Source organism: Chionomys nivalis, chromosome 20, assembly GCF_950005125.1.
Source record: "Chionomys nivalis chromosome 20, mChiNiv1.1, whole genome shotgun sequence".
NCBI lineage: Eukaryota > Metazoa > Chordata > Mammalia > Rodentia > Cricetidae > Chionomys > Chionomys nivalis.
Genome location: NC_080105.1, coordinates 59,157,884 through 59,178,789, shown reverse-complemented (window position 1 = coordinate 59,178,789; position 20,906 = coordinate 59,157,884). Strand labels below are relative to the sequence as shown.

Genomic DNA, 20,906 nt, shown 5'->3' with positions numbered 1-20,906 from the left:
AAGCACAAGGCAGCTGCCACACACATCCAGGGCCGCTAACCACAAAACCACGACCAGGCTGACGCAGGGCTGAGCCTTGCTCTGCTCACCTCTCACCCCAGAGTGTGAGCCACACAGGTGCCCCTTGTAGAAGACAGTCCCCGGGGACAGTGATGAAACCTGGCAGGAAAAGCCTTTCCCTGCCTTTCTCAGTTACCGCTGCATCTAGGGCATTAGGATCTAAACCTGGTTTTGTGAAACACATGTTTTTCTAAATCGAGTTTTTCATAGATAAACTACGAAGTTAAGGGGAAGAGAAAGAAAGTCAATATACAGTCAGGCTTGCAAGACTCCTTGCAAGAGAGCTGTGGAAATCTAGGTGCTGCCCTATGTAGAATGGCTGCGCCAAACAGGGCCTTCCTGGGTAGCCACCTGGCATCCATTCCTTGCTCTAGAAGGCCAAGAACCAAAAGGAGAGAAAGAAGTGGGCCAACTGCCTAGAATTTGTGTTTTAGATACAAATTAGATGTAAAGTTTCAGATGAACTCCAAATACACAGGCAGACAGTGCTTGTCAAGGGCACATGGAATGCTTCTCAGTAGCCTTTCGAACACAAGGCCATGAAGTCTGCTACATATAATCAAGTCAGTATACTGAGCAACTTTTGAAGCTATGGATTCGGACTTGTTTTCCTTGAAAGAGGCTAATACATTAGTTAGACCTCATACACGTGTACACCGGGCAGCACTCAACAGCAATCCACTGACAAGGGGTGACCATGAGAAAGTGTTTTAAAAGTTACGGTGACACTGGGCGGTAATTGCACGTGCGCCTTTAATCCCAGTGCTCGGGAGGCAGAGGCAGGCGGATCTCTGTGAGTTTGAGGCCAGCCTGGTCTACAAGAGTTAGTTCCAGAATAGGTTCCAAAGCTACAGAGAAAACCTGTCTCGAAAAACCAAAAACAATAAATAAATAAAAAAGTTTGGTGACAACCACCGGCTGATGTTAAATTTCTGGTGGAGACCCACGCCAGGAGCTGCGTTCTGACTTGTTTCAGCATATTTAGGTAAGGATCATCTTGTAACCAAGACCAGTCACCACTCTCAGCATTGGTACAGAGGTGCAGGGTGTTCAAGGGCTGGGACAACGTTCCTGGCCTAGCTAGAACAGTCACACGCTCCTTCTCCACGTTGGCTACTGAATATCAGCATTCTGCCCTCTGCCTGCCTGGAGCATGCGCCACCCCATTTTGCTCTCTGACTGTACAGAGCACGTGCCACCCCGTAGCGGTCTAAGCTTGGCCTCCCGGCTCCATCCGCTTTCCCTGGGGACCTCCAGGGGGGTCCTGGGGAATACTGTGCAGAAAGAGGCCACTCCTCTGGTTTTCCCCAGTGAATCATTTCCATGCAGACAATAGATTCCATGACTTTGACTCAGAGAGAGAATGGAACTGGGATTTAAAAAAGGCAACTCTGAGGTAGGGTTTCCTACGCCAGAGGCCTAGTGTAAAGTGATTTGATGCCAGAAATCTATTTTTACCTATGGGTTGCCTATTGATTTAACTCGGGCTGAAAAGAGTTGTTCGCCAAACTAGAAGCCAACGAAGGGCTCCACATAGAATACTTTGAGCAATTCTAATGATCTCCATTAGATATTAATATTTAGTAATCCAATTTAGATCTCTAATAATTTAAATTAGACACCTCAACTTCATACTTCTCATTGTAAAAACCTCAATTAACATCACACGACTTAATATTCTTTAATGTTCGTAGCTGAGAACGTAGCAGAATTAATGAGGAGTAGAGGAGAAAACCCAAGCCCGTGTGTGAAGCCAGGCCTGTTAAAAATGCTGGAATAACGCATGAAAGCCAATCAGCCGATGGAGCTGGAAATATGATTTTTGTGGGCACGTCACCACAGACCACGTCACCAGGGGCCTGGGAGCAGACAGAAGCACCTGTTGCCAGATCCACCTCGGACCTTATATCCTGTTCCATGGGAGATGAGATACTTTGGGGGTGACTGTGCTGTGGACCCAACATTCCCCTCCAACACCTGTCTCTCACCAGACCTCAGTGCAGACACCTCACAACTTCATATGTGTTTTCCTCATGGCGGGCAAAACGCAAAGGCTAGATTAGGAATGACCACACAGCTACTCAATGCTGATGCTGTCTGTGGCTGCACAGGTGAAGTCAATAACACGTTGGAGTGACCAGCTTCCATGTTTGGTGAACTGGGCCAGGTAGAGCACCTCCCAGACTCAAGGGCAGCCCGTCTCAGAAATGCTGAGCAATAGCTTCTAATGACAAAATGTCAGCTGCTACCTAACACAATTCGCACAGAAAAATCGATTTAACTGTTTCCTATTTCTGCACCATTAGGTCAGGTACGAAGCATCCATGATGTATGGCCCCAGAACTCACGGAGAAGATGATGCAGCCACAGAAAACTGAAGGGGAGGATGGGAAGGAGACAGCACATCCTACTACAAATCCTAGCCTTCCTTTCATTTAAAATGACATCAAGTGCAATCATACCCTTCATGACATCATTTCAGTCCACCACAGACTGCATAGAGAAAGGTGGTCCTGTAAGGTTCATGCCACAACTATCTTCGTCTGGACGCGTGAACACTGAGCTGTTCACAGAGATCAGACACACCTAAGGACACATTCTCTGAAGATGCCCCACTGTTAGGCAACCCAGGACTGTGTATGACCGCTGCACACGGATGAATTACTTGAGCTGGAAATAGCTAACATCTGTGAAAACATGTGGATTGAACTGAGCTGACCACAGAGACCAACTCACACAGAGACTGTACCACTGATGGGGGGGGGCACGTGACCATTTGGGGCTATGGTGATTTCTAGCTGTCCGTGGGTTTCAAAGTTCTCTTTAGTAAGCAGCGATTTCTGTGAAGCAGGTTGGACATTACTTTTTAACATACAGCTTCAAAGCTCCCTGGGTCTGGAGGCACAGATCTATAACCCCAGTTACTCAGGAGCTAGGGCAAGAGGGACACTGTCCTGAGGCCTGTCGGCACTATACACTACAGAGTGATTTCGAGGCCAGGCTGGGCAGCTCAGTGAGATCATGCCTCAAAATATATGCAGAGAAAGAAGTGAGGAGATAGTGTCAGAGCGCCTGCCTGTCACAGAGTAGCTAAGTTCAACCCCCAGGACTCCAAAAGTTAACAATAAACAAACATAAAAACCTGACCTAGCTGTTTGAACTAGCTTTCGTAGCTTTAATTTTGAAAGCATTTTAAATGTTGAAGGCTTACAGGTATTTTAATTTTCTGATGTGGTGCCTTGGAACGCACAGGGCGGTCTACGCAGTCAGCAGCCCTCCAGTCTACAGATGTAGAGCGGATATTTATCCAAACAAATGAAAAGTAAGATCATTAGAATTAGATTTCATCACTGAGCAGATCAGGAAGTGGGCTGACATTTTTAAGGAATGAGGTTTACAAACTGGGTCATCCTAGAAGGATGACATTAAGACACTAGAATATTTCTGAAACAGTATTAAAAATCAAGGATACTTGAAACTTGCAACATTTTGGGAAACATAGTTTTCTTCCTCAAATGCTTATATTGTTACTTTGACTCAGTGGTGAAGTTTACCAGGAAGAGGGAACTGCAGTGTTTGAGCTGGTTCATCCTCCACTGCTTGTGGACCCTCGGGATCAGGCCAGTCCCTCTATGGCCCTCACCTCTGCAGTGCCTCAGATGTCTGTAGGCAGCTAGGCTAGCATCACACATCCAGTGAAGATTCCTTTCTGGAATGTTCTGTGCAGTTGGAAGTAGGAATGCTCCACCAAGAAAGGCTTCGCACCATGGGTGCGTGAACTTCATATAAACAGGTAGAACACGCAGTCTCGGGTTACCTCTGTTTACTGCTAGAGTGTTGTAGGAGCGTCATCAGCTGCTCTAGGAATGAGTGCCCCCCCCCCCCACAGGAGCGTCTGTTAGGAAATGAATAAGGAAAAGGGTAGCACCCAGGACAGACAAGGCAATAGCTTCCAGAAGAAATACTTGGGAAACACTTTTCCCCCTTTTTAGGGAATGGCGCGCCACTGCCCCCTTTGGCGCTTCAGCATCAGAACAAGTTTCTACACAGACTTATTCTGAAACCAGAGAAATAGTGGGGTGTAGCAGCTATAGGGTGTCAGGTTCACACAGAACTAGGTTACCAGATACCATGCTTAGAGCAACAAGTAATTAGCCTGAAACTTCCAGCAAGCACACCGCTGTCTTCTCGGTGGCTTCCAAGCTCCAAGAAGTAGGGAGTAATTGGAGGCCCTAACTGCCGTTTTCTGCTTTAATTCGAGTGTGTGTGCTGGGACAGTGGCCTGTTTTTACAGGTGCCCCTTTCTTTCGGCTTCTCTAAAACAAATCCTCTGTGCAACTTGAACCCGATTTATTCAAGGATAAGAAAAGGGGCCTAAAAGCAGGCTGTACAATTGGGGACCATTAAAGCCTTCTCAATACGAGACAGCGAGGGAGTGGGGGTGTGCATTTCAGACTTCACACCAACCACAAGCCAAACCTTTTCAAGAGCCGAAAGATGAGAAGAGCAGAAATCCAAGCTCCTGGAGAGTACACAGACCCAGGAACCAGTTCAGCAACTCCTCCAGGTGAGGAGCTGACCTGGGCACCAAAGGAAGAGAACGCTCTGCCCAGCAAGCTCTACCATGATGGCGGAGGGCCTCTGGCCTCACGGCCCCAGCTTGCGTTCTACAGTCACATCATGGGGGATACATTTCTCCGGACTTATCATTTTCCTCTGCCTTCCTACAATTACCAACGAGTCAAAAGGACATTAAATCTCACAGCTTACATTGCTGTACAACTGCATGAAAACAGACACCTTTTGATGTTAAGTCTTGTTTTTTGTTTGTTTGAGATACGATGCTTTAAAAAAAAAAACACCACTGGTAACTAAAGTAGATTTCATTTTGAAATGCTCAAAGATAGTACTCTGAGAGTTTAAACAGCTTTTTCTTCCTCCAGAGAAAATAGCCCAGGTATTTACTTCAATTCTATCCATGTAATTGTTTTTACTGTCTCAACACCTTCACTTCACAAAAGGGCCCACACCTGTCACAGGCTAAGGTTGAAAATGTATTTTCTATTTACCACCCCCAAGTCAGACTTCAGCTGTGTGACGCAGAAACCAGAGTTGTTGTTGTTTTTATTTTTTCACAAGTTAACAAGCACTATTTAAATCTGCTATGGAATTAAGAACAAAACTAGGTCTTCATTTACGTAATTGACCGAAGAACATTCTCTGCCCATTCTACCCTGTCCTTCAATTAGAAAAAGAAAAAAAGTCAACACAGATTCTGTGGCCAGCCGAGGCAAGATCCAAAGACTGGAGCATGAAGCTGGAGCTCTGGGGGTGTGCAGTGAGCGAGCAGGAAGGGCGATGGAGCATGCCAGACTGCCCTGCTGGCAAGCCGACCAGGCAGGCTCCCTGATTGAAACTGGGTTTCCTAACCCCAGTGACAAGAGACACTGCGGCCTTCTTTCTCAACTGTAATTTGTTAGCACCTGTACGGTCATGTTCCCAGCCGTGCTGTGAGCAAGAGTCTATAAAGGAAGGTGGAACCCACGCTATTTATAGGGCCAGGCCCTAGAGAGAGGGATGGCTCTCACAGAGCAAGGGTCCAAAGAGCACCTCCAGCAAGTTCTCTGCTGTTTCAGGGCCATTTGCTCATTTACCCGAGGCATGAAGCTGCAGGGATGAAGACCACATGTAAATTTAACCAGGAGCGAGTGAGCGGTCCTGCCTCCTCCACACCCCAAGACAAGGCATCCAGGAGCAGTCCCTTCAGCCCGCCATCCCTTCATCCCCTTCATCCCCACTTGCGCCATGCATTTCTTTCTTCATTTCAAAGTGTTCTGCCTTTCCACATGCCTGACACTCCCCGCCTCCCCCCCTCCCCAGCACAGAGCTACACTCAAATGGGGGTGAGGGCTTCTGGAATGGAAGTAGGAGTAAGTCCACAATAGACAGAAGGGACCATGACACTCAGCTCTCTGGGTCTAAGAAGGGAGTCTCCTTGACAGGCAAGCTTAATCAGCCCAGCAAACAGTTTACAAGGCTGTGTGCGATGGCTTTACGAGGCCCTAAAAGGCAGCTTCCCAGCACTTCCTCCTTCCCAGGCTCCAGGGGAGGGGTCAGGCACAGGTCCCCGTGGTGGGTGTGGTAGAAGTTATCTTCCACCTGTGGCTGCCAGTGGACCAAGAGAAGAAGAGGGAGAAGAGAAGCCCAGCGGGTAACAAAACTGCCACCATCAGAAATGAGGAGTGGGCTTGGCTCCTGATTGATCCACATCACCCAGAACCACGTCACAGGATGGCACTATGAACGAATGGTGCCCTGTGTCTCTCTTCCCTAGCTAAACCACAGAACAGTTCAGAGTGAGGGCCTCATAGCTCCTCCAGCAGGCTGACATTGAACCAAAGAGAAAGAGCCATGCAGGGAAGAGCTGAGAGAATGCCGTGCTGTGGTGCTTTCAAAATCTCAGTTCCAAGAGAGGTGACGACTCCACTGCCTTCTTTGGCAGTCTGTCTGTCCTGCAGGTAGGCAGATGCGGGGTAGAGAGGATACAATCCAGAGACGCCACAGTCCAGAGAACCCCAGGCCCACCAATATTCACCGCCTGGGCTTCCTTAAGCAAACTGCTCCAAACTTGCAGAACATCAAAAGCCAGATGGGCTGAACTGAATGAATCCACAGGCAAAAAGCCAGACTCCCTGTTTGCTGTAGAAATAGGCCTGGACTTGATTTGAGTCTTCTCAGCTCTGACAAGCTAGAGGCTGGCACAGTTCCCAAAATCCAAAATAAAATGGCATTTAATTGTGACTAGACTCTAAAAAAGATGTCATACTATCTCCTTAGCTTGACACACACTCAGCAGCAAACTGGAGGTAACTCTGGAAGCCTGGCTTTCTCCCGGGGGGGGGGGGGGAATTGACCAATCACTTAAATTCTTATAAGGGAAATGTTGATAGTCAAAGGAGTCCCACACAGTAAATGCATTGGTATTATATACTATAAAAAAAAACTGCCTAGTCATCCTTCAGATGGCCCGATGATGACTCTGCTTCCAGTGGGTATGACCTTGTCATATCTGAGGTTCAAAGGATGCCTTGGAACGAGAGTTGCTTAACGTATGATCTTCCATTGTGCCAACATTCAACACTTCTCTTTTCTCTACCTGGTGTGGACTGCTCTGAGCAAATACACACTTACCTTACTCACAGACAATCTCTTCTTGTGACACCATCAAAAAATGGGGCAGAGAATCAGACAGCCAGACAGTAAAACCATAACACCTTACTTCAAAAATCTACATTTAAGCTTCCAAGACCTTGGATAACTCAGTTAACCAATTTGGCCCAATTTCTCCACTAGTACTAAGAGGATAATAAAAATATTCCCATGGTGGCTGCAAAAAGATTTAATGATGGGGAGGGCTGGAGACATGGCTCAGCAATTAAGAGCACTGACTGCTCTTCTAGAGGACCAGGGTTCAATTCCCAGCACCCACATGGCAGCTCACAACCGTCTGTAACTCCAAGATCTGACGCTCTCACACAGATGTACACGCAGGCAAAACACCAATGCACATAAGATAAAAATACATAAAGTACAGAAAGAAGGTTTAATGAATATGTATCCAGCAGTTGGAGCAGCAGCTGGTATGTGGTGAAGTGCTGTATACAACTGCTGTCCTTATATAATACAGGGTCCAACAGGAAATGAGGGTTCCACATGCAAAAACCACCATACTGCCCGTCCCCGAACCCCGGGTGTATTCACGGATCCACTCAAGGACAAACATCTTTTACTAGGGTACACAGAATGGGTCTTGCCAAAGTATCCACCCATAGTGCACAGCTGAACCATTTAACAAGAATGTCCAGGACTTGTTCACACACCTGTGTTCTAAGAAAGCCCTGCTATGGTAGGCAGAGGAAGAAGGTCTAGGCTGGCGGTAGATGGGGCGGATTAAAAGGTGCTTCGTGGGCCAGAGAGTCTTATATCGGTAGGAATGACAAGCAAAACAAAATAACAACAGAGAGCTTGAGATATTAGTGTTAGTCTTTAACAATGTGATTTCATTGTTTTTCTTTCTATGGGCACAGTAGATATCCAATGAATTTTATTAACGGCTGACGTTTACTGGTTTGTTGTGCCGAGCTCAGAGCCCAGTCTTTAAACGCATTTAATCCTGGCCGCCCATTTTATTACTTTCTCACCCAGGACTACTATGTGATTGTCTCTAACTTAAGGCTGGACATGGAGGGTGCTGTTCCAAACTGCACAGCTAGTAAACGGCTAAGCAGAGATTGGCTCACACACCAAAGCCTGTGCTCCTGACCAAACCAAGCAACCGTCCTTGTGAAATCAATGGCCTGACCTGACCATAATGACACTCGCTTTTAAAACAATGGGTACTGGTAATCCCCACATCAGAAAGGCTGCTGAAATCAATGGGGTGTCATCTCAGAGGGTCTGTTTGTTCCACTCTGGGATTTGACTTTGTGCCATGGTCATTCAGAGGCACAGAACACTTTATAGACATCACCCTAGGCCGAAATAAGACTCTTCTGGCTTGCGTACTTCTGTATTTCAGCAATCTACCATGACTTTGCTCAGAGAAATTACTTTCTTTGAAAACTCAAGTTTCTTCTCACCTGGACTGCATGCCCACCCAGGACTGGCCACCTTCTGTCCTTTCCCTCTACATACAATGCCATGGCATCCCAGCACGGAATGTTCCAGGTTCTACTTAGCATGTAAATCTCAAGGAAAGAGGTTTTTCTACCTTGACTTAATTCTCAGAGTAATGGGCTTGGCCATTACTAAACATTAATTGAATGAATTAATCAAGTTACAACAGTCAGTTTTCTTAGGCCCTTGTGATCTCTAAAAGGAACAACAGGGGCCAGGGTAAAGGCCAGATTTCCTCCAGGGCCCTAAGCAGCCTTAGAAAGTAGTTAGACTGCTAAATTCTATTCCACAAGAGGCTGACTCATGGTCACAGTTCTCCAAGAATGGTTTCCACCAGCAGCTAGCAGGTGATATCTTGGGAGCTTGCTAAAGTGTGTATCTCCCAGCCCCACCTCAGCCTCCAGGAATCAGAAACTTCGGGGTGGGTTCGGAAGGCAGTCTTCCCAATCGCAGCACGTGACTTTGGGACCCTTCAGTTCACGAGCCTTGGATCGGGATGGTAGATCTTGGATCTCTGACAGCAAGCAATAGAATCCGGGCAGCCAGCAGCATTAATCTGGGTTGTGCCTGCACGTCCCACAAATACTGGATGCCCACAAGAGTCAGAAGTGAGGGACTGTTGGGAGAAATTAGGCAGCGTCTAAGCCTTGTTTTGCCCATAAGGCAGGTGGCAAACACCTGAGAATGCCTGGAAGCGGCCCTGCACCTAGAGACCTGGGATTCTGGGCATGCCTGGAAGCAGCCTGGCACCTAGAGACCTGGGATTCTGGGCATGCCTGGAAGTGGCCCTGCACCTAGAGACCTGGGGTTAACTGTCAGGCCTGTAGGGTTGCAAAGCAAAACTAGACAGATATCTCCATCATATAGAAGGGAATGCACCTAGGGTCTTTCCCAATGATCTGTTTCCTGTAGGCAATTCTGACTGAGGATGAGTGTTCTGAGGACACAGTAAGGTAGCACAGTGGGGGAGGGGGAGGCAAGGATTGAAGAGATTTTTGTCAGGTGGTGTGGCCAACCATGCTGTGCCTCAGGCTGATCTGCTACCCCTTCCGCGGATGGAAGAGGTCATCTCAAAGACATCTCTGCTTTTGAAGGACAGAAACCCCATGAAGCACACATAGGTAAGGAAACAGCCAGGCAAACATGAAGAAGCAAGCTGTGCCCAACAATCCACATACCTTAGTCAAGACGAGACCTAAGCAAAATCACTCCCTTCCAACACAGACACACTGAACCTAGGCTAGGAACAGCATTCGCGTGTATTCTAGGGAGACCCAAGATGAGCATTCACAAAGAGCACAGGAGAATATCTGGGTGGTGATAGGGACTTCGGTACTAGAGAGGAGCTATAAATACTGCAATTAAAATTAGACACAACTGGATTAACAGAGGAACTGGATTGTTTAATCATCCTGTATAGAATCTATTTACAATCCCGATGAACAGAACGTCTTCTGAAGGTGGAGCCCACCTGTGGCCCGTCCACAGCCTTTGGAAAATGCTCCCCAGGGGAGGTCCCACTCCCACTGTGGAAAAGGGAAGCTATGAAGTCTCCCTTCTTCACTAGAACCCAGTTGCCCTTCCTGTTCTGATGAGAGAATTCCTCTGGGCAGAAAGAACCTGCATTCTTTAAGAGAGCCTTTTCCTACTATGGTTTTAACATTTGAAGTCAGCAAGAATGTATCACAGTCCCAGGATGCTCTGCTCTAGAACGACGTATTGGAATTTGTCGATGGAAGGGCCCTATTTAAATGAGCCACTGCTGATTCCATGTGGCAACCCCAGAAGCAGGTCTACTTGGAATGCTGCTGCCTTAGGAACGCTGGGAACCCATTGCCAGCTCCTCACTCCTTTTCCTCGGCCCTCCATCCTTAGAGGGTATTTCTAGAATACATCCCACAGATAAGCTCCGTAGAAGGGAGGGTTTGGAAGAGCAGTGAAGAAGAGCTCAGTCCTGGATGGCAGTAAACACAGGCAGGGCTCTCTCTACAGCTCTTTAATCACTTTAACCCTGTTCCTAATGGAAAGCCGAGGCCAAGGCGATCCGGCTCCTCCTTTTGTCATTGTGCCTGCCATAAATATGCGCCAGTCTGTGTGTGAAAAGCCGAAGGAAGCAGCAAGCTTGCTGGACATTTATCATTCCCTGTTCCCAGTTAACAAGCAAATACTTTAGCTGAATGGGCCATTAGCAATCATTGTCAAATGGAGAATGAAAGGTGTCAGGATGTGACCGGCTTGTAAATGAGAGAGTATCCCTCCTCTTTGATGAATCTCGACAAGCCAAATGGATATTTTGGTATAGATTCAGAATGAAGATGGGAAGGAAGGCATAAAGTGGCAGGTGTTTGGGCAGGGGAAGGGTGTGCAACCGTCACGTCTATCCTCATTCTAACGGTGGTGAGGGAAAAAAAAACAAAAACAGATCACAGAAGCAACTTATCTGCAGCCCCAAACTATGATCCAGCGTGAGCACTAGGAAGAAAGTCAACAACATAGGTCTAAAGAGAATACCTAAAGTTTAGCGAGGAAGTAAGTGGTAGAGTCTGGAAACGCACCTATAAAACAGCTCCCAGACCTCATGTGTAAGTTCACAACCAAGTCCCACTCGATGAAGAAGAAAACCCCTTGTCCTGAAGAAATGGTCAGACTTGCCTTAAAGGGCAAAAGACGATAATAAACCAAATATTTCCTTTCTGGTGGCTTAAACCAATTGTGGGTATCACTTGGCACCCAACCTAGCAAGCAGTCAATGGTTTACTTTGTTTAATGGCTGAAATGGAAAGTCCAGCTCCCTCACGTAAGAGTGGGGGCAGGGGATGGTACCAGTCAACAATGCCAAGAGTTTTGTGTTTGCCTTTAGTGTGTGTCAGCACCACCATTTTAGAGCCCCAGAACTCCACCAGGAAGCCCATCCCATCTAACTCGAAGATGACCAATCACAGTAGTCGGGAAACCCAGGAGTCTCTAAGTTCACCGATATTGAGGTATTATTAGATGGATTATTTGAATTAAACTAAATTTCCTTCCTTTTCAATATTGTCACCTGTTTTCGTTTTCTTAAATTTCCCCAGGGAAGGAAAGACCAACTTCACAGAAGAGCTAGCAGCCCCAGGTAAGGGCCAAGCTTTCCTTTGCCTCTTCTTAGGCAGAGGGGAGGTGCAAAGGGCCCTGGGGGAAGCCAGAAATCAAAAGGCCTCTGTTTTCTTTTCAGATAATTCAGGCCCTACCTATCTCCTTCTGGTCTCCCTTGCTGCCCAGCAGGTCTCTGCCCCAAGTCCAAGCAGATGAAGGCGAAGGCGGTGTAGGGCAGCTAATCCTACAGAATGGCTGCCTCTGTCAGGCCAAGAGTTAAGCAGGAAAAGCTTCCAAGCCCTAAGGACTGCGGCGAGCTGTTGAGTTTTAATCAGCCTCCATCCCGGTCTATAAAAAAGACCGTCGATGAAAGCTACCTTGGCCATATTATCTTCCACCAATGAGCAAGAACTGTACCGCTTTCCTTCGCGGCTCCAGCCACCCCACACCACAAGTAGTGCTTTCATGGTTCTTAATCCGAGTTCCCAAGTCTGCCTGGATCTCACACAATACCCAACAGCCCGGAGCAAGGCCTTCGCCCCACACCCTTTTCAGGGACGTGTCATTTCTAACATCAAGCTAATCTATACGTTGCCAAGGCTTCCCCTTTATCTGCCTTTACATCTTATGAACTGCATGGATTTACCACATTTTTTTTATCTGAAAGACAGAAAATGGTGGTTTTATTGCCATACAATCAGATTACTGCTGCCAGCTTCTCTATGCCTTTTCTACCGTACTTCAATCAAAAGGGATCAGTTTCTTTATGCTCTACCCTTGATTTACTTTACATCTGTAAAGACGTAGTCTGGGTTGTAATCCCCTTATTAACTATGACCAGGGTTGATTTGCCTAAAAATAAAGGCAAATTGTGTCAGACCCTTTCACTTTGTTTTTGATTCCGAACTACAAAATGGATTACTAAAGAAATCTTCAGAGTTCACACGGCTGGTATAGTGCTGAATTTAAAATGAGAATTAAACAAGTTAAACAGGGGAGCCGTGTCAACGGTTTACATCTCCCATCACGGGAAGGGCTGACTGCTTGCTTTTGTATTCTTCGGCTTTATGGAGACAATGAAGCCACAGGAGTTTTTCCAAGCTGTTCGGAACACGTCTCATTTGCTATCCTTCCTTTTCGCTGTTCTTATTCCTCGCCGGGCCCCCTTCTAATCCTCCCCTTTAATGGGGGAGGGGTCCTACCTAGAGAAAGCTAACCCCTCTCTAGAAGCTCGTAGTTCCACAGAATCTGCATATTTTAATCAAAATATTTCAAATAGCCCAACACTTCTCTTTAACAAAGGGTGATCTCACAAGCAAATCTATGCAGATGTTTAAGTGACCTGAAAAACAGGTTCTTCACGTAGGCAGCAAAGGCAGGCAGAGACAGTTTCATCATCTTTCGGAGAAGGAGGCGTCTTAATGTCCAGTTTGTAATTAGACATTTGAAGAATAAAGTTTTCACTGGAATGTCAGGAAATAATGTTCTTTAAAATGAATCTCTTCTCAGGGTCAACATCCTATATTTCCTGTTCTCTGCCACTCCCACTTCTGTGACGCTGCCCTGCAGCCATGCAGGGATGGGGAAATAGTCTCCCATTCCGTGAAGGTACTCTGAAATTTGGATCCAAGTTAGGTGACACATTAAGTTCCAGGGAGTAACCCAGAATGTTTCGCTGACAGTTAGACAGGAAGGATTTAGTGACTCCGGTGCCCACGCCGGTTGAAGGAGGTTATCATGTGGACCCACCAACAGGATTCATTTTAGTAAGTGCGAAGGGGTTCTAGGAAAGCTAATTAAACCCACCAGTTCTCCAGCAGACTAGGAAAACCATTCCAACACGTGGTTTCTAGGTAGTCCTTGGGGGTGGCTAATTCACCTGTCTACAAACTCCAGCAAACAAGTCAGGAGGTAGTGGAATGCGGGGGTCATTTGCATTTCTTTGCTTTGGTAGGACAAGTGTCAACAGCTAAGCTTTGTGAAGGGTTTAGAACTAAGTGCCCAGTAAATCATCCTAACCTTGGCCCTGTTTTCTGGGGCTGGAAGCTGTAATTGCTGATGTTAAGAGGTGCAGTCCTGGGACACGCAGACCCTCATCTGAAGAGGCTGCAGGTTAGTCTTTGTGTCCTGACTGGCTCAGCTGTGGAACAAGGAAACCCACTACCTACAGTTTATTATCCTGACAACATGTGAGGGGTGTGGAGGAGACAGTACCCATCCCACTCCAGGGCTCCCTGCTTCTCTCTCTGTTAAAACCGACAAGATTAACCCAAGGCAAATGGTGGAGTGTAGGCACCGTTCAAGGTGATAATCATTCACGGTTGGGTCGGCATTTATTTTTCTACAAAAATAAGAATTCCAGACACAATAGAAGGTAGGCTGGTGCATATGTGTTATTGAACAGCTCTTTAAACAGTTCTAGCCATTGTAGTTTAGTTTATCAATTTGACAGGCCCGTATTTATCCAGGGTCTGACCTGGGGTGGGGGGTAGGCCTGTGTGTTTCAGGTTATCTGGTTATTATCCAGCCATTCTTTTGTATCAAGCCAATCAATTTCAGGAATTCAGCGTTATATGGGGGAAAAACTACATGGGAAAAGCACAACGCTTTGTAAAGTAACTAGTATGTAAAACCTCCAGACATAAATTAATACTAGAACAAAAATTTCAAAGGTGTAATTTATCCTCAAATACTATGCCAGTAGCATTATTAATCCTAAAGTGAAACTATTATTCATCAAAACAAGTGGCCACAACCAAAAAAAAAAAAAAAACCCAGCCATCACTTTATTTTGGCAAAAACACTATGGCGGAGAGAGGGGTTCTACTGAAGTGTTAATTAGAAATGATTTGCTTTTCTGTTCTTTCCAGAACTTAAAAATAATTGAGAAATGACCTAAACAGTACCAGCATCTACAGATACAATGTGGCTAATCTAACAGGGCAGCCACTAATCTCTGAGTACACAGAACTTCTGATTATTACATAAACTCTCCAGGATGGGATGGCAGGCAATGTGATTAAAGTAGTTATGGAGATCCCAGTTTACAAAGGATTTTCTGGGCCCTGCGCGCACACAGCTGCTGCAGGCTCCCTGTGTGGACCACCTGCTAAAAAGGCTGACCCCTGAATGAAACAAATCTAATTACTGACGCCTGTTTCAGGACAAGGGACTTGTTCCACAGTTCCCGCACAGGGAAGTGGAACTTGCAAGCCTCTGGTTACCTGCCTGCTACATCTCACCCAGAGAAACTTTCCCCTGGAAACATGAACAAGGGAGGCAGTCCCAGGCACTAAACACTAAAAGGCTCTTTTGTAGTCCTCAGGAAAAGATCTTTCTGATCTCACAGATAGCTTTTCAGCCACATGCTTTCCAAAGGCTTCTTCGAGCCATCCTGGGAAAACTGTACGACATTTTACTGGGGAGGCCGGGGAGCAGTCACACCGACAGCCAGGCGGGGAGGCCTACTCCTCGGAAATGCAGGCCCTTAGCAACCCTCTCTTCATCCGTGGCTCAGAAAACTATACTATTAAAGATCAAAGTAGTCATCACTCCCTCCCTAATACGTAGCAAACAGAAGACACGATTCTCCACATGCTAGGCACGAGTAATACTGCTCTCCCCACCACCCCAAACAAGTCAGCGTTTCTAATTCTCCCTGCTGCACACCCAAGTAGAGTGGTCACTATGAACATAAAAAAAAATGCTTATGTCGCCCTGTTGCTCTGAAGGGTTTCGTGGGAATTTCTTTAAGCTAGTTTGAAATATAAATATTAAATCCAGACCAGGAAAGGGGAGGGGGCAGAAGACAAGAGGCTGTGAGTGAAAGGGCAAAGTGGAGAGAGGCAGACAGCCCGGGGAGGGGGAGGGGCGCGCCCAAAGCGAGCATTCGGCAGGGAAGGGTGACCTCTGTAGGCACTGCGAACGAGCGTCAGCAGCAGGCACCACCAGGGCCCCAGCCCGAGCGGCGACGGCACTCAGGACCCAGCCAGGCGCCTTCCGGCACCAGTAGGTGCCTGTAGATCCCGTGTGGCTGCAAAGATGACACGCCAGGGGAGCAAATACAACACCTTACATTAAAAAAAAAAAAAAAACAAAAAACAAAAACAAAAAAATCTATACCAGATCAGACTACAGCCGGCAGTAACTTTAAAACAAGGGCCTCCTGGCAACACGCAAAAATGTCTGCTTCGGGTCATTTACAGCTGTAGAAATTTTTTTTGCCCTTTCGAAGGGGAACGTGTTTGGTAACTTATGTTGGTGAATTCGAAATTTACCACTGGCATCTAAGAGAATAGATGCAATTCTTTGCTTATGGGGTAATTTCCAAATCAATTCGTTCATCTCTACTCTGAAGCCAGCCACCATCCATACGCTCAACTCCAATTAGGCCATTGATTTTGCTTCTAATCTCAAAGGTCTGCCTCCCAGGAGCCAGGTAGCGTCTCCACACTCTTCCAGGGCTGAGTCCAGAATCCCTCACAGCACTTTCTAGCCCTAAGTTGGAAGATGAGGTAATAGGCAGCACTAAGGTGCGGTTACCGGGACCATACCAAAGAAAGGATGGCTAGTATTTTCTAAATCCCAAGCGCACCCTGGGAGCCCAGACCTGAAAGTTAGTCTCAGGCCTGGTTTTCTTCCGGCAGTGCGCTTTGCTAAAAAGCAAGTCTGATCAAGGGACTCCCGACTCCCCAAATGCGAAGGCTGCAGCACTGACTAGGTAGGGCCCCAAGTTTTTCCAAAAGACGTCGTTAAAATTGAGCCAGCTACCCGGACCGCGCCGGTGCTACGCCACCGGTTCCGACGCAAAGGGAGAGGCGGACGTGCGGAGGGCTGGCAGCCCGAGTTCTCCGGCCGAGCCGGAGCACCCCGCGCCCTTTCCGGCTAGCGAGAAGACTCCGAGCCACGCCGGCTCCCAGACGCTGTGGGCTCAGGGTCCCCTCCCCAAAGGGACGTTCCACTGCCCCAGACCCCCGATTTCTGTCGCCTTCCCGCGAGGCCCCGTCCGGTGGCTCCCGCGCTTCTCGAGAGCGCAGCATCTCTGCCTGGCTCCGGAGCCCGCCAGTCGCTGCGCGTCTGTAGCCCCTTCAGTGGCGACGTCCTCCGTTCTCCAAAAAGAAGGGAGGGTCGGGTAGCGCCATCAGACACCTTTCCCGATGTGCCACCCGAGTCGCCAGGGCTTTGGGCACCCTCGAGCACTTGAGGTTGGACCCCCAGGAAGAGGCCCTTGGAACCGGCGCTCGCTAGTCCAACCGGTCCCCACCTAGAGAAATGTGACGGGGTGGGGGCTGGGGGACAGGAGCCTCAGGTTATAGAAACAGGCTCCGAGGCCTCCTCCCTCCCGGACCATACGGCGTCCCCCCGGGTACCAGCCCGGGGGTCGGGGAAGAGGAAGGGATCGTGGACACCACTTACTTGGAGTTCGAGGAATTCCAGTAGATAGGCTCTAAAACTATCGATCTGGAGATCGCAGTTCTGCATAAAACCATCAAAAGTCCCCAACAGTACTTCCACACCGAGTCCCTCCTGGACCGGGCCATGGCCATGGCCAAGCAGCTCCCAGTTCTGCGCACTCCGGGTCGCGATGGGACCGGCCACGGGCCGCGACCCCCAATCCTCCGGGGCGGACGCGCCGCGCCGCTCCAGCGGTCGCCGAGGCCAGGTGCGCTTGCCCTGCGCGGCCCTCAGCGCGCGGGGTGGGGTCGAACGCGCGGGGCGCGGCGGCTCGGCGGACTCGGGGCTCCGGGGCGCCGCGCCGGACGCAGCTGGGACGGCCGGCTCCCGTGCGGCTCCAGGGTGCCGGGCCAGCCGCGGAGAGCGGGCGCGGCGGGGGCGCTGGGCTGGGACAAAGGCCCGCAGCGGATAGGCGAGTCGGTGTGGGGTGGCGGGTGCTGCTCCCTGAGAGGGGCCGCTTGACTATAGATCCAGGGCAGTGGGCAGCGGCCCGGGCAAGTGGGCGCCGCGTCGGCGCGGTTCCATATTCCGGAGCGCAGAGAGAGGAGAGAGAGGGCGCCTCCTGAATCCTCGCAGGTCGAGGCCCGCCGAGCAGGCAGGAGGGCACTGGGACCCCCGCGGGCGCCGGACGCGCGCGGGCCTTTGTGTGCGGGGAGGGCGCCGGGACCCGCTATGCGCGCAGCTCCGCGATCCGACCGGCGCCGCCGTCCCCGCCGCGGAGAGTCAGCGCGCCGAGCGCGCTGTCAGAGCACTATAAACGCGGGGCCCCGCCCAGTCGCACGCAGCCCATTGGCCTGCCGCTCCGCGAGCGCACACGGATTGGACAGTACGCCCGTCCGTCCGCCGCCCACCCGACCCCGGGCACCGCGAGGTGGGGCGCCTCTGACAGGTGAGCCCCGCCTCCCGGATGAACCGCGCTGGGCGCCGAGGACCGCGCACAAGTAGCCCCGTGCGGCTCAGGACGCAGGGTCAGCCGCCTCCGAGCCACTGGTGCCCGCGCCCCGGGGTTGCCTTGGCCCGCAGCCGCCAGGGCTGACGAGCGTCGGGAGTCTTACTGCTCTAGCTTGGGTAGAGCGAGGGTCCTGCGAGCGGCGCTGCCCCCGGGTGCCGCGCCGAGGCCCTTCGCGGATGCCTTCGAAGCCTCAAATTGAAGGCCTCCTCTGATTCAGGCACCAAGTGATCAAACTGACTGTGGGGGGGCAGCGCGAACCTTCGAGGCCACCGGCTAGACACTGCTAGTCGTCAGCCGCCCATCCCGACCCCGGGCCCCACTCCGTGTGTCCCGCGCCTTCTGCGTTGGCCCGCTCCCCATTTCCGGTCCTCTCTCCTTGATGCTCCCTGCTCCCCTTCCCCGCTTCCCGCCACCCAAAGCTCCACCGCTGACGTCTAGGTGGGTTTTCCTTCACTAGGTCCCGGGAGACCCCTCGACCCCACAGTGGTCGGGAAGTTTGGGGTGACCCGGACGACTATCAGCAAAAGTGGTAGCAGTTATTTGAGCCGTGCTTGCCCAAGACCGGGTTTGAGAACCTGTATGTCGGTGACTTCCACGGATCCACAGCGCCCACTAGCGCTCACTTTTGCCCCTCTGTATTTAAGAACAAGCCTACCCACTACCGGATCAGAATCTAAGGAATGGATGAGATACTCCCAACTCAAAAACACTTGCTTAACACGCCCCACAGCAGGGACAGCACGGTAGGCAAAAGGCAGTCCCATGGACAGTCCACCATGCGACAAAAATCAACCACGTGCTCTTAAATGCTGTCTGGCAATACCAGAATTTCTTCAAACGGAACCAGGCAGCCTTCACACCTATTTAACAGAATTCCCTCCCAGTTAAATATTAAAAAGGAAACATGGCTTTGTTACTGTCTAGCATATCTCGCTTCATCATTCTTTGTAACAAATTCGGATTTTTAAAAGGTGCTGACTTTCAGGTTTTAATTTAAATTAATGTGTACTGTAACTAGAGTTGGTTTGGAAAAACTAAAATCTAAGCCCAAAAGACTAGAGCACCCACTATGGAATGGGCTCACTCTTCCAAACACAGCTTTAAGAAAGCCTTTTTAGTAATTACTATTTTTATGTAAGCCTGAAAAGTTGTGACTGAGGGTGAGGTACTAAGTCTGAACCGAGGGACTCCCGATAGGCAAAGAACACACACACACAGCACACAGCCAGCCAGCCCTGGGAATAATTGTTTAACTTCATGATTCCCGGAAAATTGGCAGCAAGGCTATTTGAACTTTAAAGGAAAAAGGAAAAAAAAACTTATTTTAGAAGATTTTACTTAAGGAATTCATAGAATTCTTCTTCTAATGTGAAGTTAATGTTTTAAGTCATGGTTTGAAGGGATTTTCAGTGTGTTATGAAATTTAAGTTGTGACTTCTTAGCTCCCCTTACATCCTTTCTGGTAAACTAAAGAAATTTGTAATGTCTGAAAATATCCCAGCTTCCAAAAATACCATTTTCAGTTAGCCAGATATTGACACCCAGCTTTTCACCTTGAGAACAATGTAAATATACTTTTAAAGTCACACAGAAATATTCCTACAGTGTGACTTTTCCCGGTTACCTTCAGTGAGCAGACAGACACCTGTGATTACAAAAGTAGCAATTGCAAACTTAACATTCTGGTTCTCAACTGTTTATCCAGTCATTTTGAAAATTAAAATGTAACCTCAAGCATTCGTATCTATTGGTACATCTATCATAATCCCGAACAAAAAATGTGATGGGGTTATGTACAAAAGATAATTGTAGAAGGAAATTCTAAAGCACGGCCATACCAATCAGCGCAATTAATGCCCCTGCCTGGAACCTCATTTTACACATACATTCTGGGTTTGTTTTGAAAACAGGACACGACTCTATGCCAAAGGACAAGTACTTCAGCAGAGGAAGTTACCGATTTCTGCAGCTAAGGAAGTTTCTCAAGTCAGTAAGACAATCTATTATAAAAGTGAATATAAATGATTTCTTGGAGGCAGCAACACTGAGTTTCTGAAAGGCCAATCTATATGCCAGCAAAAATATACCTTAGTTAGGCCTTACACCCAATGCTAAACAGTTTGGTCTTCAGACAGCTCTGTAACTTGACCACAATGAAGGATCTTAATCATTGCCTCTTCGATTTGGAGAGGAAATAATACAACCTGCAGATGCTGAAATGAATCCTGTTTCCTAAGGTGAACTGAGCGGTCTGGAGGCCCAAACTGTGTCAGGTATTATGGTGGACAAAGAAATACATAGCTGGTCTCACTCTACACAAGGTCGCTACTCTGTGAGCTGATCAGATATTTGGTTAAGAACAAAAAGCCAATGTCACTGTAATTTCAAGTCTGGACTCATTGGGGCCAGCAGCAAGGAAATGAAGGGAGCCTCTACTTTGCGCTCACAAACCCTTCTGCACTTCTTACAAAAGGCCCAAGAGAACCTCTGACAAACCAGTCCCATCTGTCAATTAACCAAAGCGAAGGGCCACTCGCACATGTGCAGTGAGGACTCTTCTACGTGGCAGGTACTCACACGTGTTTAGCCTGCTGTGTCAAACTGTTGTCATCAACATGCACTGCTCTTTAATTTATTGGTTTCACTCAAGTTTTTTTTTTTTTTTTAAAGTATGAAAAACACCATCATTCCC

The 20,906-nt window shown here is 48.5% G+C and overlaps 1 protein-coding gene across 1 annotated transcript in view; it reads right to left on the bottom strand.

The window, feature by feature from the left end:
- Nucleotides 1-17,977, bottom strand: part of Efnb2 (ephrin B2) — a 43,746-nt gene extending 25,769 nt beyond the window's left edge. Inside the window, exon 1 of the mRNA XM_057752762.1 lies at nucleotides 17,224-17,977. Within this exon, the coding sequence (XP_057608745.1) occupies nucleotides 17,224-17,354 (131 nt within the window). The 5' untranslated portion in view covers nucleotides 17,355-17,977. The remainder of the gene's footprint in view (nucleotides 1-17,223) is intronic.
- Nucleotides 17,978-20,906: the final 2,929 nt, after the last annotated feature.